This window comes from Ochlerotatus camptorhynchus, unplaced genomic scaffold (assembly GCF_037179485.1).
Source record: "Ochlerotatus camptorhynchus isolate MF236.1 unplaced genomic scaffold, CSIRO-AGI_Acam_v1.1 ptg000202l, whole genome shotgun sequence".
Taxonomy (NCBI): Eukaryota; Metazoa; Arthropoda; class Insecta; order Diptera; family Culicidae; genus Ochlerotatus; species Ochlerotatus camptorhynchus.
Genome location: NW_027040692.1, coordinates 1,172,436 through 1,200,407, shown reverse-complemented (window position 1 = coordinate 1,200,407; position 27,972 = coordinate 1,172,436). Strand labels below are relative to the sequence as shown.

Here is a 27,972-nt window from a genome sequence, read left to right as displayed (position 1 = left end):
TGTTACTCAATTCACGCATTCCTTGGGTGTTCGATGGACTATTGGAACCGGATCGCCACGATTCATATCCGGCACAGATAAAGGTCGAAGAAAACGACGAATTATTCAATAATCCCTATCTGAATCGGACAAAGCTTCAGTAATGAATAATAGTATCGATGCGTCAAAGTTGCAACGGTGTGCTTCACTGAACCTTGGCGCCTCAACACTATTATTGATTACTAAACAAGTTAGTTAGTCAAAACTTACAGCTCGCTAACGACTATCACCGATCCGCTTACCTTACTAACCCAAATTACTGACCTTCCGCTTCAGTTATGCCCCGCGCTTCCGAGCTATGTAAAACATTGTTGTTTTACTTCACAATCGAATCGAGTTCAATTACACGCTGCTACTTTTCGACTTAAATACAGCGTGCAGTATTTTCCCATCACTAAACTAAAAAAATCCTCTCTGATTTGCTCGAGCCTCACATGGGTATCATAATTCCCATGATCAGCATCAATCAGCGCTCGGCATAGTTAGCAGCAGCATCATGATCACCATCAGCTTAACGTGCCCACGTTTGCGCGGTGGTGTGTTTAGGTTTTCTCCTCTAATTTGTCCGAAAGAAAGAGGCGGGGGCAAACAGACGCAAACCCGGGCTCCGATTGAAACTAAGTCATATCCGCACGGGCGGAAGTTGTTTATTTAGCTAGGAAACGGTTGGGTTTGTGAATTCGGTGGAAACGTGCGATTGTTTTGCACGGTTTGTTGGTAATGGAAACTCGGTTTGTTTGGTTGTTTTTGTTTATGTGCTTCTACCGGGGTCGGATTATGATGATACTCCGACGGGTAAAGCAGTAGACGATCGGGACCGTTTTGCAGCAGTTTTAGCCGGTAGGTACCGCAAGACGGTCGGGATGAGAATTGTTCTTGAATGGGGCGGTGCGTTTCGATGTTGAGAAGAATAAATGCGATAACCACGGTTATTCTATAGACCGGCAGGAAATTTGAATGAGTAGTTTCGTGAGCTATGAATAAACTGCTGCATTAACTGTTAGTCGGATCGTTTTTTATTAAGACGATGACGTAGAACAGGAACGGCGCAGTTTTTGTTCTATCTTAACGGCGGCAATTGTCTTGTGGTGGATTTGTTTGTAGCTCACGATTAATTACAGCTGGACAGGTCCAGTTCGTTCTGTTGTCTGTGTACTGAGTAGCTTTTTTGCTGTTCTTCCGGGGTTGTATGTTCAGTAGACTGTGTCTAGTTTGAATGGTGGATCACTGCTCTTTTGATCTGTCTTGAAGTCCCCAACAATTGTGCCATATTTGATCGAATTTGGTAGCGATCAAGACTTCCGTGAAAAAATTTCTTTATTATACTGGTGATGCATGCGTGCATGCGAAAGTTCATTCACATAAACTTCCTTTTCACGTTAACCAGCCACTTGCAAGAAATGTTGCTTACAAAGATGGACGGTTGCATACAATATATGGAATATCTCATGACATGTCTCATAAATTTGCATGATCTATAATGTTACCTTGTATGACATATGACGCTCCAGTAATTAATCGGATGTGATGCAAATACCCATCATACCATTTGGGGCAGTACTGGAATCCATAAAAGGGGTGAGTCTCTTTTTGAATTATTTACTCAACAGAATATCGATATATGTAATAGGGGTACTTCTTCAACATTTACTAATTCAATAAGAGAGGAAGTTTTGGATTTAATGTTATGTAGCTCTGCTCTCTCAGATCGGGTAATGTATCAGATGAAATTTCATTATCTGATCATAGACAAATTCTTTTTGAATATAAAGCAAATGATATACTCAAGGAAACCTATCGTAATCCTAGGAAAACAAATTAGGAGCTATGCAACTCCAATCTCTCCGTACAATGGGATGTTTCTATGGATAATATAAGCACCAATGATAACTTGGAAAAGGCATCTGAATGCTTAGTAACATAAATTAAACAAGCTTATTATGCAAGTTGTTCTATAAAGGAACGCTCTACTAATAGAGATGTATCCTGGTGGAATGACAGATTAGAAAAGCTAAGGAAACAGGCTCGTAAACTATTTAACCGAGCTAAAATAATAGGAAATTGGTCTCACTATAAAGAGGCTTTGACTGACTATAACAAAGAAATTAGAAGATCCAAACGTAAAGATTGGAGAAATATGTGTGAAAACATTGAAAGTACTCCTGTTACCGCAAGACTTCAAAAAGCCCTTTCTAAAGATCATGCAAACGGCTTAGGAGCCCTTAAACAAGAGGACGGTTCTTTCACCTTAACTACTAAAGAAACCTTGACAGTAATGATGTAATCTCAGTTCGTAGAGTCTTTGCCTACTACTTCCACTTTATCTGTTGTAAATTTCACTAGAGGTCATGACTCAGTAAATGGACCAAGACAGTACAATGAAGAGGCAAAAAATCTAGCTAGTGTAATTTTTACTAATTCTAAAGTTGCATGGGCTAGAGTCTATTGAACCATTGGAATCTCCATGTTTGGATGGAATTTATACAATTTTAATTCAAAAGTGTAAAACAGTATTGATTCCGGCCTCACTAAGTTTACTTAAAGCAAGCTTTTTGCTTAGATATATTCCTACAACGTGGCGAAAAGTTCGAGTAGTATTTATACCAAAGGCTATTACAAAGACAAGTCTTCTCCCAAATCATTCGTACGTATCAGTTTGTCGTCAATTTTCCTTAAATTAATGTAAAAGATAATAGATGAACATCTAACAACAACAAATTCTTCCAAATATAACAATGAGTAAAGCAATTTCCTTATCAACCAGGCAAATCAACAATTACAGTATTACACACTCTTATCTCAAAAATCGAAAAATCCTTCGAAGCAAAGGATGTATATAGCTGCCTTTTTTGATATTGAAGGAGCATTTGATAATGCATCCTTTAAATCAATGGAAAGTGCCATGAAAAAACGTGGGTTTAATGAAAGCGTAATATATTGGATAGTAGAAATGCTATCGAATCGTGAAATATCATCAAATCTTGGAGTGTCAACCATAAAGGTAACAGCTCTAAAGGCTGTCCCCAAGGAGGCGTTCTCTCTCCTCTTCTATGGTCGCTAGTTGTAGATGAGCTTCTTATTAGTCTTGAATCGCTAGGGTTTGAAATTATTGGGTTTGCGGATGATACAGTGATAATAGTCCGCGGAAAATTTGATGACGGCTTTAAATGTAACTACACTGTGGTGCAAAAATGAATAAATCCTTCAAAAACAACGATTGTACCTTTTACAAAAAGACGAACTTTACAAACTTTCTTTGGAAGGAACAGAATTGAAGTATTCTTCGGAAGTTAAATACTTAGGAGTAACTTTAGATAGCAAGCTCTATTGTAATGTACATTTAGAACAAGTAATAAAAAAGCAACCAATGCTCTTTGGATTAGTAAAAGGACGTTTGGTAATAGGGGAAACGCTCCTATAGTTGCGGTACGTTAGTAGCGTTAGGCTCCTATAGTTGTGTACGGAGTCTCCATACACAACTATAGGAACCTAACGCTTCTAACGTACCGCAACTATAGGAGCGTTTACCCTAAATAGGGACCCAAAACTAAAATGTTACATTGGATTTATTCAGCAATAGTAAAACCAAGAACAAGGAATCAAAAATATCTCCAAATGACAAAATGACAAGCGATCAACGAACCGAATAATAACGCTATGTCAGAAGTGCAAAGCAATAATGATATAATCTTCTTCCTTCTTTTTCACGACAAGCAGCCCGTGCGACACGACTCACTCGGGGCGGTAGAAGGAAACGAGCAAATTGTTGGCAAGCTACTTCACGAAGTAAAGCCGAACATGATACACGTGTGATAATGGGATTTTTTTTTGTTAAAGGGTGATACGGTCAAAATTTGGTCAAGGGAAAACGCGTTTAAATCGGTGAAATCGTTTATTTAAAAAATCAAATTAAATTTCTTTTTCAAGTTCAATTAGTATAAAATTCAGGAAAAATATGTCCCGGAATTAACTGTTCTGTGGCAATGGGTAAATGGCCAACAGTATTCCAAGCAGAGATAGTTGCGAATCTAGAATGTGTAGAAATATGTTTAAAAAGAAATTATAGGAATGCAAACATATGTATTTTTTCGGACAGTCAAGCAGCATTGAATGCTCTTAAATCAATGATCTACACTTCAAAGTTAGTGTGGGAATGCTATAATCAACTTCAGAAATTGTCCTGCCGTAACAAGGTAAATCTATATTGGGTTCCTGGTCATTGCGGCATTAAAGGAAATGAAAAAGCTGATCAGCAAAGCTTGGCTTATCCCAGCAATTTATTGGTCCCGAACCGTTTATTGGTCAATCGCCTTCTAATCTGAAAATGGAATTAAAGAACTGGGAAAAAAGCAAGGTACAATCCAATTGAAATAATACATCAACAGCCCGGCAATCTAATCGATTCATTAAGCCCAACGTTTTGAGTACACAAAGGTTACTAAATATTTTCATAAAAGATTTAAGCATCTACACTGGATTAATAACAGGACATTGTCCTAGTAAATATCATTTAAAAAAAATTAGAAAGCTTATAATCATCATTACGACATCTATCGTCGCTAATACCTCGTTCACATTACAGCCTATATCACGTAATATACGCTGTCTTGCAATGAGCACTCATACATCTAGTTTTCACTGGATATCCTATGGATGAGTGCTCATTGCAAGACAGCCTATATTACGTGATATAGGCTATAATGTGAACGAGGTATTAGCGACGATAGATGTAGCTTTTGTAATTTGGAGAGCGAAAGCTCTGAACATTTATTGTGTGATTGCGCTGCACTATTTAATAAACGATGCAGAATTCTTGATAAAGGACTCACCGTACCTGGAGAAATTTGGACCAGTCTACCTAATAAAGTTGTAAACTTCATTCGAAGTTCAATTCCATATTGGAATAATGCCGATGATCAATGATGAAGACCACTCTACATAGTGGTTGATCATCAAAACACACGGCAAACAGTAAACATAGGATACACCACAATAGATCAAAACACTGGTCGCAGTGGTAAATGTCCACGACACAGGAAAAAAAAGACGCTCCATTTATTTGCATCATAGTAACAGAAATTTTCACTTCTTTTCTCGCAAGCTCCGAGAGGAAGCAAATAGAGCCATACTCAAGAACTGAAAGAATAGTCGTTTTAAATAGTTTAATGAGGTCTTCGGGGTGAGCACCCCACCATGTCCCTGAAATTGATCGTAGAAAGTTGATCCTTTGTTGACACTTTTGTTTCAAATACGTAATGTGCATTTTTAATCCAGACTCCAAGGTATTTTAAAGTTAAAGATTTAGACGCAGTTGGGCTGGAAACCGTTTCCTTGTAAACACTACCAATTCAGTTTTATGCGATTAAAACTCGATCCCCAAATTTCTGGCCTAGAAGGACAGATTATCTAGGCAATTTTGCAATGGTCTTTGCAAGATTTTCGCACATGGACATCTCAGGGAAACCACCGCATCGTCTGCAAGCTTTCCAAGCGTGCATCGATTATCTGAGCAGTTATCAATATCTTCGACATAGAAATTATATATTTTTTTAATAATTACTTTATTTGTACAGGCTCAATCGAATAAATTTTACAGAGCCGAGTTATCATTTTTGTTATACATTATTACTGTCTTATATTTAAAGTTCGAGGAACTGGATCGAATACTCGCGGTTGTCTCGAGATTAGTGGAGATTTACAATATTTTGGATGGGAAAAAGGGAGTTTTTAAATGTGATTTACGATAAAATATTTAATTAATCCTAAAACGTGAACTTATTTCTATTCATCTTGAAAAAGTACATTGAAAAAACCACACGTACAAAACTAAACACAAGGTTAATCAAACTTACAATCTAAGGTTAATATTCTTAAAGTAAACATAAATGAGTTTCATAAACTCCAGATCGCGTCTAGCCAAAATATCCCGAACTGGAACATTAGGTTGTCTACCTCGAGTCCGAAGGGAGTCGTACAGCTCAGATCTGACTCCACGATGCTCAGCCCAAGACCAAATAATGTGATCGGCGTCTTGGTAACCTTGTCCACATTCACAGAGATTGCTGTCCCCCAGCCCAACACGGAACAAGTGAGCGTTTAACGAATAGTGATTGGACATGAGGCGAGCCATCAGACGTATGAAGTCTCTACCCACTTCCAATCCCTTGAACCAAGGACTCTTCGACACCTTAGGGATGATCGAGTATAGCCATCGTCCCAAACTCCCTTTACTCCATTTATTTTGCCAGCTGGCGAGTGACTGTTGGCGATAAATGAAGAAAAATTCATCGTAGGCGATTTGTCGATCGTAAATATCGCCTTCCATAGCACCCACCTTAGCAAGAGAGTCCGCCTTCTCATAGCCCGGAATCGAGCAATGAGATGGAACCCATGCAAAGGTGATGACAAAAGAGCTTAAAGATAAAGCACTTAGTAGCTCTCGTATTTTCATGAGAAAATACGAGGAGTGCTTTACCGGCGTCATGGAGCGAATAGCCTCGACAGAACTGAGACTATCCGTAAAAATAAAGTAGTGATCTGGTGGCTATGGTTTCTAGCGTATAATGTATTGCCGCCAGCTCAGCAACATATACGGAACAAGGAGCATGAAGCATTCGAGAGGCGCTATGAAATTCGTTATAAATACCAAAACCAGCGGACGCCTCTATTAGTGATCCATCTGTGAAGAACGATCTTGCGGAATCAACTTGGCCAAACTTTGCAGCGTAAATTAACGGAGCAATCATGGAACGATGATGTTCTGGGATTCCGCGAATCTCTTGCATAATAGATACATCAAAACTAACTGAATTGCCGAAGTCGGAGAAGCATACACGATGAGGATTATGCTGTGACGGGCTGACATCCATTGTTAAAACGAGTTTGAGGGTTTAGCTCAAGAAGCTTCTCAAAGTTTTCGATTACCAGTGGATTCGAAACTTCACAACGGGTGAGGAGCCTGAGGGACAATTCCGAAAACCGATCAGAGAGTGGCAACATGCCAGCCAACACTTCACGACTCATCGTATGAGTCGAGTGCCTAAAGCGATACGAAGACAGCGATACGGGATCCGTTCCAGTATGATGATGTGCGTTTTAGCCGCCGACTGGAAGCAGAAACTACAGTACTCTAAAACCGATAAAATCGTTGTCCGGCACAACGTTAGAAGATCTTGCGGATGAGCTTCCCACCACGTTCCGGTAATTGTTCGGAGAAAATTGATCCTTTGTTGGCATTTTCGTCTCAGATACTCAATGTGGGATCTCCAGGTGCATTTGGAATCAAACCAGACATGGAATGAGTGATCGGCTTACCCAAAAGTTGAAGCTTCGATTGTGCAGGGCTATGCTTCCTAGAAAAAACGACTAACTCAGTTTTCTCCGTGAAAAATTCGATACCTAGCTGGATAGCCCAAGTAGACAAATTTTCTAAGGTATCCTGTAAGGGTCCTTGCAGGTCGATCTCTTTGGGGCCTGTCATAGACACTACGCCGTTATCTGCAAGTTGTCTCAACGTGCAGTTGTCACTTAGACAATTGTCAATTTCTCTGACGTAGAAATTATACAAAAGGGGGCTTAAACATGAGCTCTGGGGGAGACCCATGTAGCTAAATCGTGAAGCTGTAGAGTTTCCATGACAAAAGCTCATATGTTTCTCTGACAGCAAATTGTATAAAAAGTTATTAATTAATGGAGAAAGGCCACAAGCTCGGACTTTGCCTGAAAGGACTTCAACCGAAACTGAATCAAAAGCCCCCTTAATATCCAAGAAGACAGAAGCCATTTGCTCTTTTTTAGCAAAAGCCAACTGAATTTCTGTGGAAAGCAACGCGAGACAGTCGTTCGTTCCCTTGCCCCTACGGAAACCAAATTGAGTATCTGAGAGTAGGTGGTTCATCTCAACCCATTTGTCCAGGTGAAAAAGTATCATTTTCTCCAACAACTTTCGAATGTACGATAACATCGTAATGGAACGATACGAGTTATGGTCTGACGCGGGTTTCCCAGGTTTTTAATGGCTATTACTCTCACTCGCCTCCAATCATCTGGAACAATATTGAGCTCCAGGAACTGACAAAACAAGTTGAACTTGATTCTATCAGCCCCCGGAGCCGAATTGCTACACAAAAGAAGAGCGAGTGAGAGCCCCAGCATTGAAAAAGGCTGACCGAATTCGTCGTTTTGCGAGGAATCATCTGGGCCGGCACAGAATCAGGACATACTTTTCGTGCGAACTTGAGAATCCAACGATCTGAGTACTCCTCGCTCTCGTTGTTCGAAGATCGGTTACGCGTCCTTCGCGCCGCGTTCCAAAGCGTATTCATCGACGTTTCGCGCGATAATCCGTCCACAAATTGCCGCCAGTAACCGCGTTTCTTGGCTCTTGAGTTCGCGTGCAAGAGTCGAGTACGCTTCGAAATGTACGGGTGTTCCATGATTCCGGAAAAGCTTAAACGCGTCGAACTTTTTACGATAAACCTCAGTGCATTGCTGGTCCCACCAAGGGGAAGAAGGTTTCCTACGGAAAGACGTTCCTGGAACCGGCCGAGTTTGAGCTCGAAGCGTGCTGTCCAAGATCAGATTGGAAAGAAAGTTATATTCCTCCAACTGTGGAAGCTCTTCTACCGACGTTAGGGCTTCATGTATCGCGGTCTTGAACGTTGTCCAATCGATATTACGAGTGAGGTCGTACGCGATGTTAACGGATTCCGACGGATTGAACCCACTGGCAATCGAAATTTTGATCGGCAAGTGATCACTACCGTGGGGATCTTGGATCACATTCCACGTGCAATCCAACGATAATGAGTTAGAGCAAAGTGTGAGGTCTAATTTACTTCCATTTGAGGATGGACCAGCCAAACGTGTCCATTGTTAAGAATTGTCATATTGAAGTTGTCACAGAGATCATATATCATAGTAGAACGGTTGTCATCATACAGGTCCCCCCAGCCTGTCAATACCTGGAAATTGTGGAAGATTCACTCTATAGAAGGAATGGTGCATTTTATTGATCCTCAAAAGTACCCCTCCTCCACGCGAATCCTCACGATCCAGTCGAATAATGTTAAAATAATAAAAAAGGAAGATCTATATCTGAAGAGAGCCAAGTTTCACAAAGAGCAACTGCACCACAATCATTATTGTGAACTAAAAACTTAAAAGGGTCTAATTTAGGATTGAGACTTCGACAAATCACTGTAGAACAGTGATCATATCCCCGACCTTGCTTGGAAAATTATCCATCGAAGGAAATGATTGCTGCAAGGAGAGGCCACTTCAATGTCAATTGCTTCAAGAGGGTCTTCACAGAAGGAAGCATTGCCAGAACAATGCTTTTGAGAGGATCAGAAATATTGAGGTACATGAGAATATCGTCCACAATTTTATCAAATGAGAACATCCCGGATGAAGAAGGGGCTTCTGTTCTTAAAAATATGACATCAGGGGTTTTGGACGTCCCCGGGAGAGGCGGAAAATCCTGGGTATAGTCAGTTCTGCGGAATCCAGAAGCGGTAGAAGTCTCCTTTTTTCCACCACTCCTTGATTTGGGCAAGCTGATTTGGGGTTCTTCATTCTCAACTTTCCGCGAACGGATGCGTTTTCGTTTCCGTGCAGAAAAAACGGAAAGAAGTTCCCTCTTCAGCCAAGTCAGAGTCAGTCTCGTCATCTGACAAAAGAGAAAATTTTGATTTTTGTCATTGGTCGATGGCGTGGCCGTCTTAAGCAGTTCCTTGAGTGAGCGTTGTAATTTTTCCCCGCGTTGTTCGTACGACGAGAGACCATGATGAGTTCCCTTACAGTACACGCATTTTGGTGCAGTGACTGTGCAGGCGCCATCCTCGTGCTTCTCTCCGCATTTGGAACAGCGTGCCTTGCTGCCACAGTGAGAGGCCGTATGTCCCAACTGCTTACAGTTTTGACAGTTCATGACCCGGGCAACACACAAGCGCACAGGTAGTCGAAGTTTTCCCAGCTCGATGTAGTGAGGAAGGGCTCAACCAGAAAAGGTCACACGAAACGAGTCTGTAGGGGTAAAACTCTTTTTACCCTCGCTGACAGATACTGAGCCCAGTTTTTGGAAATCCAGTATCTTCACCGGGGGAAGCAAACGGTTCTTGGAACGGCCAACCACCTGCTTCTCCAAGATCTCGGGGGTCAGACTCGCTTCGGTGACCACAAAGAAATTATAAAGTAAAGGACTTAAACATGAACCTTGGGGTAAGCCCATGTAGATAATTCTAGAAGTTGTCAGTTGTCCTAGATTGAAGGTAATTTCTGACAGCAAATTATACAAGAAATTATTTAAAACACCGGCTAATCCACTACTGTGTAGACTGTCTGACAGTATGTCTATGGAAACTGAATCAAATGCGCCCTTAATATCCAGAAAGACTGAAGCCAATTGCTCGTTGTGCGCAAAGGTCAGTTGAATGTCAGATGAAAGCAATGCTAGATAATCGTTTGTTCCTTCACTCTTTCGGAAACCAATTCAACCCAATTGTCAAGTCTTGATAGGATAATTTTTTCTAAGAATTTATTCAGGCATGATAACTTAGAGATCGGACGGTAAGAATTGTGATCAGACGCTGGTTTCCCAGGCTTTTGAATAGCTATTAATTTAACCGGTCTCCATGCTGGTGGAACTATATTGAATTCCATAAATGAATTATGCAGGTTAAGTAATCGTCTTTTAGCGATATCGGGGAGGTTTTTTAGAAGGTCGAATTTGTTCATATCGCTTCCCGGAGCAGAGTTATTCGATGAGAGAAGCGCCATTGAAAATTTCAGCATTGTGAATGGTTCGTCCAGAGAACCGTTACTTCGAGCTGTATCCCGTAAAGTCGGTTGTGCTGGGTCAGAGACTGGACAAACGCAAAAATAATAAAATATCAGTGCAAATTTACTGGGTGTTATGTGTAAGCAGTATTGTATTCAATATATGCTAAATCTGGTTGAAGACGGATCCCTGGATGATCTCCCGCCTTGCTCTGGGATCAAGAAGCATCAAGAGAGAAATCAACGAAGTCAACAAATATTCTACATGATCTCGGGTGAAGGCGACAGCAAGCAATTACCCAAAATGCACATCTATCACGTTGGCCCTTTTCGCCATTAGAGGTGCTCAGTAGTGAAACAGTGAACCACTGTAGAACACAGCACAATCATAATTGGCGAAACCATAAAAAGCGATTTTTTTTTCACAGTTTCCCGTTCAAGCCCCATTTAACTCAATCCGACAAGTGTAAAATACCTTCATCCATGAGTACTCCAACAAACGGAAAGTGATTCAACCGTCACAACTTGCGCCTCAAAAACCTTCATGAAATTCAATGTGAAAATGTACTGATCGGGAAACGGCTTTTTCGTACACGCTTCATGGATACAGACCATCCACACTCACGCACCCGTCAGCAACCATTTGATCTTTGCACCACCTTAGGAGCAGCCACCAGAAATGTGCGGAAAATCAAGTCATAACAAATCCGGCTTGTCTGTTTGCGATGTGTACGGTGCTTCCCGATTTAATGAGCTTCGTGAACTTTTACTTTCTTCCAAATTGAAATTTTTATTATCTTCATCGCTGTATTACTTAACAAGCTTAATTTGTTTCGTAAACATTCAGAAATTTGCACTACTGAAGAGAGTTGTGTTGGATATTGATTTGACCAAAAATTGTAATCCATTATCATTTATCATCCGCAGCTTGTTTGCTGAAATTCGCAATCATTGAAAATTACCCGTCACAATCACCACCTTCCCTCGCGAGGGAGCAATCGCAATCAAAATCACTTGGAAAGAATCCACTTCGCGGCGGGCAAGCTTTGATCTTCGCAGTGCCCATGTTTCAATTCTCCAGCTTCGTAAATAGAACTACCAACTCTAATTGAACCCCATTTGAAGCATTATCCATTACTAACCCATTTGCTCGCAATGTTTGTGCCCGGTAAAATCAGCAACGCAAACACGAGCAGAATTTCTCCAACAGAGGCCATTGTTGTTGTGCTGCTGACCTGCACGCGGTCCGCTCGGTTCGAGTCTGATAAACGACTCTAATGACGTTAGGTGTTTAACCTAATTTTTGCACCCTTTCACAGTGCCTGCCAGCTGCTACATAGCAATAGCGTTGTATTTTGGACCCTATCGCCGTCCTAAACAAGTTACAGCTTTCAAATAGCTGCTCGGGTTGCAGCCATGTTCCTGCAAACGATAGCTAAATCGAAAATTGGCCGATCTAATTTGAGTGCCATTCGAGAAAGGAGTTCTTTCTCTTTCCCTACGACGACGAAGAGTGACGCTTTGCGAAGCTTTGATTCGAACTACTTCCAGGCAGGGGGAGAGGTTACCAATTGGAATGATAATGCGAGGAAATGTTAAGGGCACTGGGTTAAGGTGGCTGAACTTTGTGATTGACGTTGAATAGGTTTTGGTTGGGCCGAGTGTCGGAGTTGGTTTTCGAGTGGTGGATTGTTGTACGACATTAAGGACCTAAATGAGTTTCCCTTCCTGTTAAATACAATTGTCCCAGTAGCAAATCCCAAATTACTCACCTATTCGTGATTTTCTGGGTGTAGATCCGTTGGCACCGCCACACCCGCCGCCATTGGCCACTGCCACTGTCGCTGCCGGTTTCCCTGACGCCCTGATGCTGGTACATAGGCTACTGCTATCACTGGTATAGGAGAAGGTAGTTGAGGTAGATGGCGATGAAGTGGCCGACGGGGAGCTGCAACTGGCCGTGTACGATGCCGACCCGGACGACGAGGTGGAACACGCTGACGAAGCGAACAGATCCATCAGCGGTCCTGGAAGTCCCGGTCCCGGTATTGATTGTTCTGCTGTATCACCACTGTCGGCGATAGATCCCTCATGAGGTCTTTCCGGTGCCTCACCGCCGCCACTGTAGGCATTCCCAAGCTCGGAGTGCCGCAGAGGCGACAGACTGAGCAGCTTCGGAGAATCGGTGGATCGCTTGAACCACCGCATATTGGTCTGTCGCTCGTTGTTTCCCGTTCGACTCACTCAGAAATCCTTAGCTTGTTACTGGCTAATGTGAGACAAACGAACTCGACTGTCGCAGATAGGTGCCTCTGCTGCTGAGTTGAATAAACTGCAATGGGAAAAGAGCAAAAAAACAAACTCTTACTTTTCGATTCTTTCCGAGAGCGCGCGCCCTCGCGGGAAACAGGTTTCAAAAACAGTTGATAATGAGATGCAACTTTATTGGCAGAACTAGCAAATGCAGCCAGCAGCTCACATCCACAAACACGGAGTATGTAAGGTACTGTGTGAGAAGCATGCGTGCAGTAAGCGAGGAGGATTAAGCGTAATCGTTTAATTTAATTATTTTAATTCCTGTTATCGGCTGCCATAAAGATGTCCATTAAAAAACTGAATCGTTTGCGAGGCCTGAGCGTCGTAGACACTCTGACAGACCACGTGTGTTTGTGGATGGGCATGGTGCGATAGGAATCTGGTATCGCAAAGCATAACATAGAAAAATTCCAAGTGACAGCAAATAAACCATTGTCACATCGTCGGTCGTCAGCGCGGCGGTCGGTGGCTAGCTGGTAGCATAAGCAAGTACGTTATTCCTTCATAAATTAAGTTTCCTAGGACTGGCGAGAAATGACAGTAAAGTTGATAAATTTAATGCTGTTATAAAACGATATTATTACGGCCGGGTCGTGTAGCTCTAGCCATTCTTTGCGGTTTTAAGGTCTTTGAAGAGCTAAGGCGAGTTGAAGTAGCGTGGTCTGTGCAGTGAGGCAAAATCGATGGTATTTATACTTTTGCCAAAATTGCAAAAGATTATGTTTTGTATAGTGGAATCCTCCCCCTAATAATTGAACAAGATAGTAGAACAAGAGAATGTTTTTAATAATTATGCGATAATTCCTAACCAATCTAAACTTGCTTCGTCAAAGAGAATTTCTAGCCCTGAACGCATAAACAATTTTTTGCCATTTTTTTTCTACCCTCTCCGATTTGAACGAAACTTTTATTAAAATTGGATACAACCCAAGGTTGCATTTTTCGCTTACATATGATTATTTTTCTCAAGAGTAACTTTTGAAAACGGAGTATCTAAAATCGGATTTATTTTTTTCAAAAAATATAACTTGATAATGACTTATCGGATCAAAACGACATCTGAGAAGAAGTTGTAGGTAATTAAACATCATTTGAAAAAAACTACAAGGGACAGCCCTATGGAGTTGTAAGCAATGTTGACGTAGGACTACGTGGTCTCATATAATAAATCTTATTTCTTAACTGCAGCAGGTGCTTGTGTTTTGTGTAGGAATAGGAATTTGAGCGGGGTTATCTCTGTTTATACTCTTTAGTATGATGCGCTTGACATAGATGGCCCACCGCAACTCACGAAGAACTACTGCTTCCGATCAATAGCGGTGCGGCTTCTTACTCCTTCTATGGATGCACATGTGAGCTGCAGCTCACTGCTTGCAGGCAGCCTTTCGTTGTCGACTGGAGAATAATGTTCAACGCCACACGCCGAAAGCACGACCGGACACATCAGCGGTTGAGGGCAGTTTTGATAGCTAGCTGTTTGCAGGGAGCATTTCGTTGTGTTCTGGAGAACACCACCACTCACCACGCGGTGTTTGAATAAACAACGTTTGGTGAGACCGGATGGAATTCAACTTTGAAATCTGTGTTAGGGAAATCGCAGGCAATCGGTGATATTTTTTTATTATCACAGCAACAATTGCACATTCGTGCTATTTTCAATAGTGACATTTTGAAAAATGATTGAGTCTTTTATTTTTGATCCATTGGTGATACAATTATTGAAATTAGTCCAGGGGCAGCAGAGTTATTATCGTTCAAAATCTTTCATAATTTTGTTACATGTTACGTTTTCGGTTTTCACAAAGTTTACCCCCATATAGAAATCACAGACGTACTTCTACGTCAAAAAAAATCAAAAAGGAAAAAATATTTCGAAAATCAAAGTTGAGTTATTTTTTGACATGAGAAAAATAATAAAACTTCGACTTTTGAAATATATTTTGCGATAAAACCTGAAATTATGAGCTTAAAGTTGAAGGAAAATATTAACCAGTAATTTGATAAATTTTTGTTTCATAAATTGAAGTTTCGAACATAATTGAACTGCACATTTTTTTATAAAGAAATATAAATATATTCTATGCAACAGTTTTAACAAATTAGCATACATTATTACTTTGACTATATGCTTTGTATTACTTCTGCGTGAAGTCAACAATTTACGTAGTTGAAGATGCTAATTTCAAATAACAGAATAAAGTGGTAATTTGTGTAGGATAGATGAGGAGATGAAAGTATAGAGTTGATAGTTCCGTTAGAGTACGGCAGTATGAAAATTGTATATAGAGAGTAGAAAACGAGCAAGGACAACTTTAGGAAGGTACAAATCGGTTTGATCATCTCTCTTGTACCGATTTGTACCTTCCTAAAGTTGTCTTTGCTCGCTTTCTACTCTCTTTATACAATTTTCACACTTCCGTACTCTAACGGAAGTTTAGTCTGTTATTAGAAATTAGCATCTTCAACTATATATACTAAATTGTTTTGCCTAAGTCCAGCCGTTCTCAAGTTATTACAAATTTTATAAATCAGAAACTATGTATTTTCAACATGTTGGACCATTTTTAATGTTAGTCACGATGTTCAGCAACGAAATTTAATGTCCATGATTAATTATTAAATAACAAACAATCCAATCTCAGATACGGTGCCGGTCAGACTTACCCATTTTGTTTTAGACGCAACAGAAGAGAACCAAATCCTCTATTAAACGCTGGCCAGACAGAGCAGTTATAACATATTATAACGGTTGTCAAATAATTGTAATACAGAAACCACCATCTAGATAGTGCTATAACATGTTATAACTCTCCAGTCTGAACAAGGCATTAGCGTATCTCTAATAAAAACAACCATAAAAGAGAGCTTAACGATAATTTGTGGGATTGTTTACCCATCCGGGATACAGTTCGTTTATGGTACTTATTCATTAGGGATGGGTAATATTGTGTCTCAAGAGCAAATTTTCATTACGTCAAAAGTAACAAAGGTGAACAAAGTAAAGTTATCAGTGTCAATCGATGCTCCTGCTACTATATAAAGGCTGACTAAAAGTAAATTGGAACACCCCTTGCGCGCCGCTACACGAAACGAAAATCAATTATTTTATTCATGTGTTTCACTTGTACATTTTTGCCACAACATCAGCCTTATACATTCCACAAGACAAACCACATATGTCCTATAAGAATGCATAAAAGGTATGTGTGACAGCTTATGCATTTCATTTGACACATGATCTTCATTAATTGTTTGCAAGGCGTCTGCTTATTAGTTGACTTATACATTTTATGAATAATCAGCAATAGAAATTTGCCAAAAGGTATAAGGAGATTTCTATCCGTGTAGCACGCCTCTAGTGTTGGGAATCGAAAATCTTTGACAGTGGTTTGTTTTCACTTCTATAGAGAACAACTGGTGCAAGTTTGATCAAAGTAGTCGATTGCATGCAGAAATAACGTCAAATGGAACTCGAAAGAGAAAAAAATAGTGTGCACAAACACCTGGAAAATCCGGAGTGGTCCAGTTCCAAGGTGGCTAAAGTGCTGAAGATGCCGAAAACAACAGTTTGTCGAGTGTTAAAAACATACAAGGAACCCCTGAGTGTGGAAAGGAATCAGCGGACCTACGAAGAAACTGGAACCAGGGATCGTCGGCTGCACAGTAAAGTGTTGAGGTGCATTACAGCAAACCCCGGCCTTTCGATCCGAGTTGTGGCCAGAAGGTACAACGCCAACTTTCAACGGTGCGGAACATCCTTGCCAGGGAAAGATACAAGTCGTTAGAGCTTCCATCCCGGGATGAAAATCCCGGGATTGTGACATTTTCCGGGATTACCGAATCCCGGGAAATAAATTTATAAATCCCGGGATTGCGTTAATCCCGGGAATTTTTTTATCACTCTTTTACCCCATAAAATCTATCTTGGAATATCTGTAGCAGAATCCAGAACTTTCACATCTTATGAAATATATCTCTTCCCTTCGTTTGTCATTCATTCTGATTTATCGAAAGTATGGCACACAGACATCACTTTTTGTACATAATCGTTGTACAAGAAGCACTCGTGAAAAATATGATCTAGCAGTGAAGCAAACCGTGAACATTTTTATTAAATTTTATAATCGTGTATATAGATGGTACATGACGAAAATTAGGTTGAGCGTTGTGAGATGTCCATCATTCATAGTTGATCGAAAACCATTGAAATTCATTGTTAAGATGGTTGGAAGTACGTAGTACTAGTCTCAACTGATAAAAAACTCAGTATTTGCAGATTTTAGAGTCCTTCCTTAGATTAGCGAGCTGAATCTTGTAAAATGCTTACTCCTTCTGGAGGAACTTCTATAGGTCACCGTTTTCTATCCTGGCTATCGATGTCATTTGTTACGCACAAAGGTATGCATTACCTTCACCCGTAAGTATGTAATCTGTGTAATCCTAAAGCACGGCAAAATAGTTTTTACAAATACATTCATGAGAGAAATCATCCACCATACTCCTCATGATCTGTACGCACTATTGTGAAATTTGGCTGACAAACAAAACATCATGTCACATTAGGGAACTTCTTAGATGTCAAGAGACATTCATTTAATTTCAGAGAACTTCATAGAAGTTCGTCGAACTTCAGGGACCATCATAGATCTTCAGGATACTTCGTAGAATGTTAAACAACTTCGTGGACGATGATTACGGAACATCGCATGAATTATTTGAAAGTTCTGCAAGCTAAGCAGAAATTAAATTATACCTATCAAAAAAATGAAAGATGTAAGCTATGGAAAAATCTTTGATGTACTGGGAACTTCAAAGAAGCTGACGGAATATCCCAGGAATTCGTCGAATATTCTACATATTCAGAGAACTTTATACAGGCTTTGAGTTCATGGAACTGAGCTTAAGTTCAAGAAACTTCTTGAAAGTACAGGAATCTTCGTATAACTGATATTCACCGATTTGCGATGATATCTCTCGATACTATTCAAGACTTTTCAACTTAATCAAGTAATGTTCTGAAGATCTGCAACTGTTCAAAAATTCAAACGACATTTTTTAGACATCCTTGCAAGATGGAAGTTTGATTAGAGAGTATTTAAAGGATATGCAGTTGGTCCGAGATTTAAAGACCTCTGGATATTTTTCAAGACTTCAGGTTGATCAATTATTATTCTTAAGATATTCAACTGTTCATAAAATTCAAATAACGTCTCTAGAAAGTCTCTCAAGATTGCTGGTTGGTCAGATATTAGTGAATTCAGGTTGATCAGGAAATCTCAAGATCTTAAACTAGTCAAACATTCAATTAGCTTTCTCAAGATAGCAGATCGGTTAGAAAGTACTTAAAGATCTCCAGCTGATCTAAGATCACAATAAAGTCCTCTGGATATTTTACAAGGCTTCATGTTGATCAAGTATTATTGTGAAGATATTTTCCCAAAACTGTACGTTGATCAGGAAGTATTCAAAAGATCTCCAGTTAATCGAATATTTCAGTGAAGTCCTGTGAATATTCAATTGGATCAAGTTTTATTCTGAAATATTCGGATTTTGGTTACATTATTCATATTCAACATATTCAGGAAGAAGCTTAAAATGTGAAGCCAAAAACTTCATTTATTTAACAAAAATCTCAATATGCCAGCTTAAAACTAAAAAAAATCCATCGGAAGCCTGCTCCAGCTTCCGCATGTTTTGAAACAACTTCACAAATCATGAGATGTCTTCAAAATGGAGATGAAACGTACGAATATTAAAACAATTTACTATCTTTGTTCACTTCCCGGGATCCCGGGATTTCCCAGGATATCAAATAAATATTTCACGAATCCCGGGATGGTGGAAACCACCGGGAAATGGAAGCTCTACAAGTCGTAGAAAACCAGTGAACATCCAAACCGGCACATGAAGCAGAATTCCGTGGCCAAAAAGCGTGCAGGGCTCTTGTAAATATGATCGTCGAAACACGAAACAAAAGGGCTGCACTTTGATCGATGGCGAAACCTACGTCAAACTCAATTTTAAGCAGCTTCCCCGTCAAAAGTTTTACATCGCGAGGCGGCACCTTAACATTAATATCTTGCGGAATGTACCTTCGCCTTGGAAACTAGACGTAGCAGAAAGTTTAGAAATATTTAAACATAATCCATCAAACTTGCTTAAAAGAGATCAAGGAAACAGATACTCGAGACTCTTTAGCATGCTGCCTAAAACCACACATCGTAGCATGTATTAAGGTACCTGGTTAGGTAAATTGTGACATGGCAGTGGATACCTGCTGATACCTATTGATTACCCAAGTAACATAACCTCGATAGAACAGGTTTTAAAGCATTCTACAAGTCTTAATCATAGTCTACAGAACCCTCATAAAACCAAAATTGTTACTTGGGTAGTAAAGGGTTATACGGTCAAAATTTGGTCAATATCAACTTGACGTATTTCTTTCAATTTTGCATTTAAAAAACCTGAACACCCCTCATTTTGAAGGTGTGTGTGTGTAGAATGTTGCTCCTATTTTGATTTTGGAATTCACTCTTCAGTTGTCAAAATGCCGTCCAAGCAAGAAGAGCAGCGTATCAAAATTTTGCTCGCGCATCGCGAAAATCCGAGCTACTCGCACGCAAAGTTGGCAAAATCGCTAAAAGTTGCCAAATCAACCGTTACAAATGTAATTAAAGTGTTTGGGGAACGTTTGTCGACAGCCAGGAAGTCTGGATCGGGGGGAAATCGAAAACCGGAAGCCGCTGAGACGACAAAGAGAGTTGCCGGTAGTTTCAAGCGAAACCCTAACCTCTCTCTCCGAGATGCCGCAAATAAGCTGGGTGTATCGTCTACAACCGTGCATCGAGCCAAAAAACGAGCCGGACAACAAGAAGGTAGTGACTCCAAATCGCGATGATAAACAAAATACGACGGCCAAAGCGCGATCCCGGAGGCTGTACACGACGATGCTGACGAAGTTTGACTGCGTGGTAATGGACGACGAAACCTACGTCAAAGCCGACTACAAGCAGCTTCCGGGACAGGAGTTTTATACGGCAAAAGGAAGGGGAAAGGTAGCAGATGTTTTCAAGCACATGAAACTGTCAAAGTTCACAAAGAAATATCTGGTTTGGCAAGCTATCTGTACCTGTGGCTTTAAAAGCAGCATTTTCATAGCTTCCGGGACTGTCAACCAAGAAATTTACGTGAAAGAGTGTTTGAATAAACGTCTGCTGCCTTTCCTGAAGAAACACGGTTGTTCCGTACTGTTTTGGCCGGATTTGGCATCTTGCCATTACGGTAAAAAGGCCATGGAGTGGTACGCCGCCAACAACGTGAAGGTGGTTCCCAAGGACAAGAACCCTCCCAACACGCCAGTGCTCCGCCCAATTGAGAAATACTGGGCTATTGTCAAGCGGAACCTAAAGAAGACCAAAAAACTGCTAAGGGCGAGCAGCAGTTCAAGGCAAACTGGCTTTCTGCGGCGAAGAAGGTGGACAAGGTGGCTGTACAAAATCTGATGGCAGGGGTCAAGCGTAAGGCCCGGAAATTCGGATTTGGAAAAGCGGAAGCCTAACTGAATATTTTTCCTGAATTTTATACTAATTGAACTTGAAAAATAAATTTAATTTGATTTTTTAAATAAACGATTTCACCGATTTACACGCGTTTTCCCTTGACCAAATTTTGACCGTATCACCCTTTATATAACGGTGCCGCCACACGGCGCATGATATTTATGTTATAGTTCTCTATGACATAACCGATTTAGATTTCTATATCATAGGTCTATGAGATTTGGGAAACAATTTTCAAAAACTACGAGCTATGACCTAATAGTAGCTATGTAGTAGAAAACTATGACGTAGTGCTATAAAATAGAATTTTCGAGTGTACACACGATTAAATTTTTTTTTGTGTATTTTTGTTCGCTTAATTAACCTGTGCACATCATAAAAAACATAATTGCAGATAAGCAGTTGTAGCGTACCTCATCTTGAAGAGGCGAATTAAGCGGAGAAGTCGTACAATCTGGACAAAATCGTGGATTGCTCAGCGTGTAGTCTTCGGAATCGAGATTAATCTTCTGATGGAGTTGGGCGATGAAGATTCAGAATACTACCGTAATTTTGTCACAATGACGAAGCAGGATTTTGATTATGTTCTGGAGAAAATTTCACCGGTTATTACCAAGCAGGATACCAATATGCGCAAAGCTGTAACTCCAAAAACGCGATTGGCATTGACTCTGAGATACATGGCAACAGATAAAAGAAGTGCTTTTCAACTAAACAAAAATTTAAAATTGAAAATTATATTTGCAGGAAAGCAAAAATGGTTGCCAAACTCTTATTGTATGGTAATTTGAAGAGATAACTTCCTGGCAGTGCACAGTGGTGCAAAAGGCCAAATCCATGAACTTTTTTCATTAGCACCTTTTACAGAGGTTTTTTTTCAATACGGTGTCTTCAGAAGAGTTTTTATAAATGACAAGACCCATTGAATGAAGTATAGTTTTAGTTTAAAACTTAACCACAGGTGGCACTGCAAAATCTAACTTTTTAGTTTGACCAGATAGAGATATAAAGTCTTCACCTAAGTTGTAGGTTGCTTCATAACTAAATACTTTGTACAAGACGTCATGTATCTATCTGCTTGCGATTTTGAGTTATGAAGCGTTTTCTATAGAAGGACCTCAACAATCCATTTTCTGGAAATATTTCCGAAATTATTTGTTTTAGATGACTATAATGTTCTGCAACTTTTTAATAATCAATAAAATACACAACTCAAAATCAATAAAATACATGCTCAAAAACCATTCCCCAGCAATAAAACACAAAAATTACAAGTATGCAGAATATCCAGAAAACAAAACGCAATACTATTCATATAAGTAATCAATATTTGACTTACCTTCTGTGCAGTCAAAATTTTCAGAATGTTATTTGCAAACAAATTTTTACTCTGATGAACGCATAGTATTTTCACTATAGTTTCATCATATGGAGGAGCCGTCTGCCCCTTTTTGCCTCTTTGAAGTTTGTGGATGCTAGAAATTTGGATAGTTTTGAGCTGATATTGCCTATAAGATTTTCTGTTTGGCAGATATAACCTTTTTGTCTTTAACAAAGTTGTGTATTTTATTGATTTTTAAAAAGTTGCAGAACATTATAGTCATCTAAAACAAATAATTTCGGAAATATTTCAAAAAACGGAGTTTTGAGGTCCTTCTATAAAAAACGCTTCATAACTCAAAATCGCAAGCAGATAGAGACATGACGTCTCTAGATTTTTCAGCGCCACCTGTGGTTAAGTTTCAAACTAAAACTTAACTTCATTCAATGGGTCTTGTCATTTATAAAAACACTTCTGAAGACACCGTATTGAAAAAAAAAACCACTGTAAAAGGTGCTAATGAAAAAAGTTCATGGATTTGGCCTTTTGCACCACTGTGCAGTGCTGAGATTTGTTATTTTCATTGACAGACTTTGGCACGATATTGACAAAATTGTTTTTCACATATTCACTGATAGACATGATCCTTAAAAAATCCTTCGTCAAAATCATTTTTTCGTCAATGACAAAGATTCACCTGGTAACCAAAAGTGAGGTGAAGTGACAGTGAAGTGATGTCGTTTCACCCCACCTCACACGCCGCGCAGAATAGGCCTACTAGGATCAGTTTCATGAATTGCCACTTTTACGGATGTTCCGGATCACATGACCAGTCTTGCTACTTACCGGAAACTGACTCTTCCCAAAAGGTAGCCAACTATCTGCTTAGCAACTTCATCAAAGAGATCAGGAAGCTATCTCTACAAATTGCCGTACAATCAGTGCCATACAATTACCTCAAATCCCGTATGGTACGTGTATTCGTTAATGCCGGATCAACCGTACTATAGTAATTCGGCAAGAATGAATCCGTACTAAAGGAATCTTGACTGTACGTTTTTCAGATGCCGTCAACGGAAGAGGAGTGGATTAAAATTGGCCAGAGATTCGAAGAAAAATGGCAATTCCCGAATTGTGTAGGAGCGTTGGATGGAAGCACGTCAACATAAAAGTCCCTGGAAACAGTGTCAGCGACTACTTCAATTACAAAAAAGCAATTCGGCATCGTTCTGATGGCGTTGGTAAACGCTGAATGCAAATTCACTTGTATCAACATAGGAGCAAAAGGCCGGATCAGTGACGGCGTGGTATTTGATGACTGCTCAATTGCCTAGTAGTTGTATAGGAATGAGCTACATCTCCTATCGCTGATACCACTTTTCCAGAGGACCAAATCCGTGCCATACACCTTATCAGAATTAATTCAAAGTTGTTACCAGAATATAGACACTGGTGTCCACGGGATGGTCCACTGGAAAATTCGGAACATCCGTAAAAGTGGTCAATTCACTTATCCTAGAACTCTACTTTTTTTTTTTTCAAAACCATTCATTGACATCTAATTAATTTGAATTCGGAGTTGTGATCGGAAAATTGACTCTTGAGTCCACGAAATGGCCTTCCAGAGGATCCAAATCATCCCTTAAAGAGGTAAATTCATGAAACTGATCCTAGAGTTCTTCTGATCGTTCGAAATCACTCATAGATGTATCATCAGAATAAAATTGGAGTTGTGACCTTAAAATGAACCCTTGGGACTACGAGATGGTTCACAATTAGGTCCGCTTTTTTCAAAACCACTCATTGGCATCTTATCAGAATCAATTTGGAGTCATGACCTGAAACTTTACCCTGGGGGACCAGTGCACAGACGTTTCAAAGACGTTTTAAAGAAGACAAAAATATTTGCGCCCAAACCATCACTCTTAGGTATATGGTGTCTTGAGGAAAGATTCTTCGTATTCTTTGGCGAATATTTTTATGTTAGTTAAATAAGGGTGGTCGATACAATTGGTGAATTGAAAATACAAACTTTTTCAATATTTGAGATAGACCAATGCAGTGTTCTAAAAAGTTGTTAAATAATCAATTTTTATCAATTTTGCTTAACATATCAAATTTCTATCTCTTATGGTTCATTACTTATGATTATTTTAAACAAGCAAGTTAGGGTGGCCTCTAGAAAATCGGCTTTCTTTAAATATCATTTTATAAGTTCATTTCTCGCTGAAACATTGTTTTAAATACTTTCAGTTTATGACGCATATTTTTGCTAAAGCAACTAAGTTGATATATCCTTTATTTGAAAAGTTATGGCTAGTGTTTGGTAATTTTTTTTTACTTTTTTAAATAAAATAAAATATTTAAAACAAGAAACGCTCTCACCGTTTTTTACCAAAAATAAAAAAAAAAACACGATCTTTCAAATGAAAACCGGTTTGCTCCTTTTAGAGATATTGGCAATTAAAAAAAAAACGAAGAATACATCCATAACCTTCTAATAAAAAATAGCAACATGGTTGCGTCATCAATATGCGTCATCATTAGTTCTAAATGTGTCCAAAACAACGTTTTTACGAGAAATGAACGTATGAAAAGTTATTCAACTAAATCTGTTTTTTAGGGGCCACCCTAACCTGCTTGTTTAAAAAATATCATCACTCATGAACCATAAGAGATATAAATTTAGTATCTTGAACAAAAATACTTCGAATTGATTGTTCTATAACTTTTTAGAACATTGCAGAGATAGACCTCAAATAATAAAAAATTTGTATATTCAATTCACCAATTTTGTCGACCACCCTAATTTCACTAACATAAAAAAACTACAAGAGACAGCCCTATGGGGTTTTACGCAATGTATAATAAATCTTATTTGTTAACTGCAGCAGGAGCTTGTGTTTTGTGTAGGAATAGGAATTTGAGCGGGGTTCTCTCTGTTTATACTCTTTAGTATGACGCGCTTGACATAGATGGCCCACAGAAACTCACGAAGAGCTACTGATTCCGATCAACAGCGGTGCGGCTTCTTCTTCCTTCATGTGGATGCTCATGTGGGCTGTAACTCGCTGCTTGCAGGCAGCTTTTCGTTGTGTACTAGAGAACAATGTTCAACGCCACGTGCCGATAGCACTGTTGCTACTGATGCCGACGACCGGACTTCATCACACACGATAGTTGGAACTGAATCCGATCAGCGGTTGAGGTCAGTCTTGATCGCTAGCAGCTTGCAAGGAGCCTTTCGTTGTGTACCGGAGAACTCCACTACTCCCCACGCGGTGATTGAATAAACACCGGTTGGTGAGACCGGATGGAATTCAAATTTGAAATCTGTGTTAGGGAAATCGCTTTTCGCAGGAAATCGGTGATAATTTTAACTATCATAGCAACAGTTGCACATTCGTGCATTTTTCAATAGTGACATTTTTAAAAATGATAAAGTCTTAAATTTAAGGATGTGTAGGAATATTTATGATGGATTGGTGATAACATTATTGAAATTGGTCCAGGGGCAGCAGAGTTATTAACGTTCAAAATCTTTCATAATTTTGTCACATGTTGCATCAAAGACGTTGTCCTACGTCAAAAATTGGCCATAAAATATGAAGCAACTTTCCCTAAGACTCTATATACCTTAAACATTTTTGTCTTCCTAAATACGGCTTTGGGACTTGTGCAGTGGATGGTCTTCCGAAAGATCCGAATCATCCGTAAAAGTGGTCAATTCATGGAACTGATCCAACAACTCCGTATTATTCGAAAACTCTCATAGACGTCTTATGATTATGAATTCGGAGTTATGATCGTAAAATAAACCCTGGAGACCATGAATGCTTCTCTTGTAACATCATAGACGCTCCCAAGATAATAAAAGATAAGACTGGAATGAGTGACTGGAAAATGGACCCCATTGGATGGTGCTCTGGAATATCCGGATATTATTATTATTATCCGGATAAAAATAGAAGATCGTTCAAGAAAACTGATCTCAGCACTCTATGGTTTTTTAGAACTGCTCATAGACATAATTTTTCAATTTTTCATCATGGATGATTTCAGGTGGTATTAAAGTGTTTGATAACTTCTAGATACTTTTAACGGAATTTTTGAATATTATTCTTTGCAATTCTTGGATTTTTTTCTCTTGACTTCTTAGAGATCTTCCTTTGGAGATTGGTACAAAATTGAATCAATATGCCATTTAAAAATACCGTCTTATTGTGTTATTATTCATATTAATTTATGAGTGGTTTAAAAACACCGCGTACCTCTAGGATCAGTTTCATGAATTGACCATTTTTACGAATGTTCCGGATCTATTTTCTGGTCAAAACTCCGAATTTATTGTGATAATACGTCTATGAGTGGTTTCTAAAAAACCGTGGAGCTCTACGACCAGTTTCATGAATTGAGCACTTTTAAGGATGTTCGGGATCTTCCAGTGGACTATCGCATAGTCTCCAGTGTCCATATTCCAAAAACAAAAGCGCCGCGCACAGACTGCTGTCAAAAAACTATTACCAATAAACTATGAACTATTTCGGCTTGATGGAATAGTTTTTAGCTTGCAACTATGATATAGAAACTATCGCTAGAGTGTACACACGACAATAAATTTGGCTCTATGTCATAGCTCTAAACTATAACTTGCAAGTCAGCTATCACGTCATAGTTTAGGTGTCCCTATGGGCTATAATATAGTTTTCTATCACATAGCTCGCTATAGATATAGCCTCCGTGTGGGGGCACCTTAACAAGTAGATAAAAGATGGATTCTTCAGTGGTGTTGAGTACTTGGCACCAGGGGTTGAAACAGTTGACGTTTTTTACTACACTCGCTTCGTTGTCGTGCGCGACAGTCTGTTTGTATTCGAACATTCATGCTCTACCGTCGTCTCTCTCACACAACACGAGCGGTAGAATAACATTCGAGCTAAAAGAAAATTATCAAAATAGCTATCATATGACATGTGTGATTTCGTAATAATTCCTCAATTTGGTGTAAATTAAACCGTTTCTGATCAGAAATATTATTACTACACACTAATCGAGTCAGTACGGTTTTACCGAGTTTTTGAATTGCGGAACTGTTCGGTAAAAGTTTAAAAGTCTGTGGAAAATTTATTAATGAGAAAATTTGTTCTGAACTTGTACATACTTAGTTCTGTTAACCCCATTTAATGATAGAAAATTAAAATGGTTGATTTCATTGATTCCTTACGGATAACGGTCATTTGAATTTTTACCGACTTTTTCAGTAATTCAAAAACCCAGTAAAAAAATACTGACTCCTGTAAAAAAATCTTAGTGTGTAGGACATCATTGCTTGCTATTTTCAGAATTCACACAAGCACACCATCAGCAGCTCTTATTATGAGAAAAACTAAAATAAATACATTCGTGATGGTCTTCGGCGACAGTGTCGTATGACAGAGCCTGTCATACGACATTTTAGTTTGGTACTGTACTATGATAGCTTGTTTTGCAACTGTTGGAGGCAAAGGCAGTCAATTATCACAGAAAATGTGTCGACTACCGTGACCGCTTACAAGACTGCTTGGCACTGATGAAGTCTGCAAGTAGTAGACGAATACGCGTATCTGTTGAAATTTAAGCAATTATAACGGAATTTAAAGGAAATAAATCAACACACTCAAAGCTTTCATTAAAATGCAGTTTACTCCATGGGTTAAATAGCATTTGACTAATATTTTCCATGAATCTGATGCAGATGAGTTCAAAAAGGTGTTTCCCGAAGAAGTTTACATATAAATCACTCAATTTTTTTTAATTTAAAACTGCATTTCCTGCATGGTTCTCTAAATGGCAAATCTACCATATGCTACCAAAGCTTTAGTATCTGCTGCTGACATTACCTTGATTTACTTAGTCAGAGAGTACCCCTTTTTTCATACCACTCATTGGGATAATTAATTTCAATAAAATTCTTCA

General features: G+C 39.3%; 1 protein-coding gene across 1 annotated transcript in view; it reads right to left on the bottom strand.

The window, feature by feature from the left end:
* Positions 1-27,972, bottom strand: part of LOC135702868 (serine-rich adhesin for platelets-like) — a 337,028-nt gene that overhangs the window by 60,886 nt on the left and 248,170 nt on the right. Inside the window, exon 4 of the mRNA XM_065223913.1 lies at positions 12,591-13,150. Coding sequence (XP_065079985.1) covers positions 12,591-13,026 — 436 coding nt within the window. The 5' untranslated portion in view covers positions 13,027-13,150. The remainder of the gene's footprint in view (positions 1-12,590; positions 13,151-27,972) is intronic.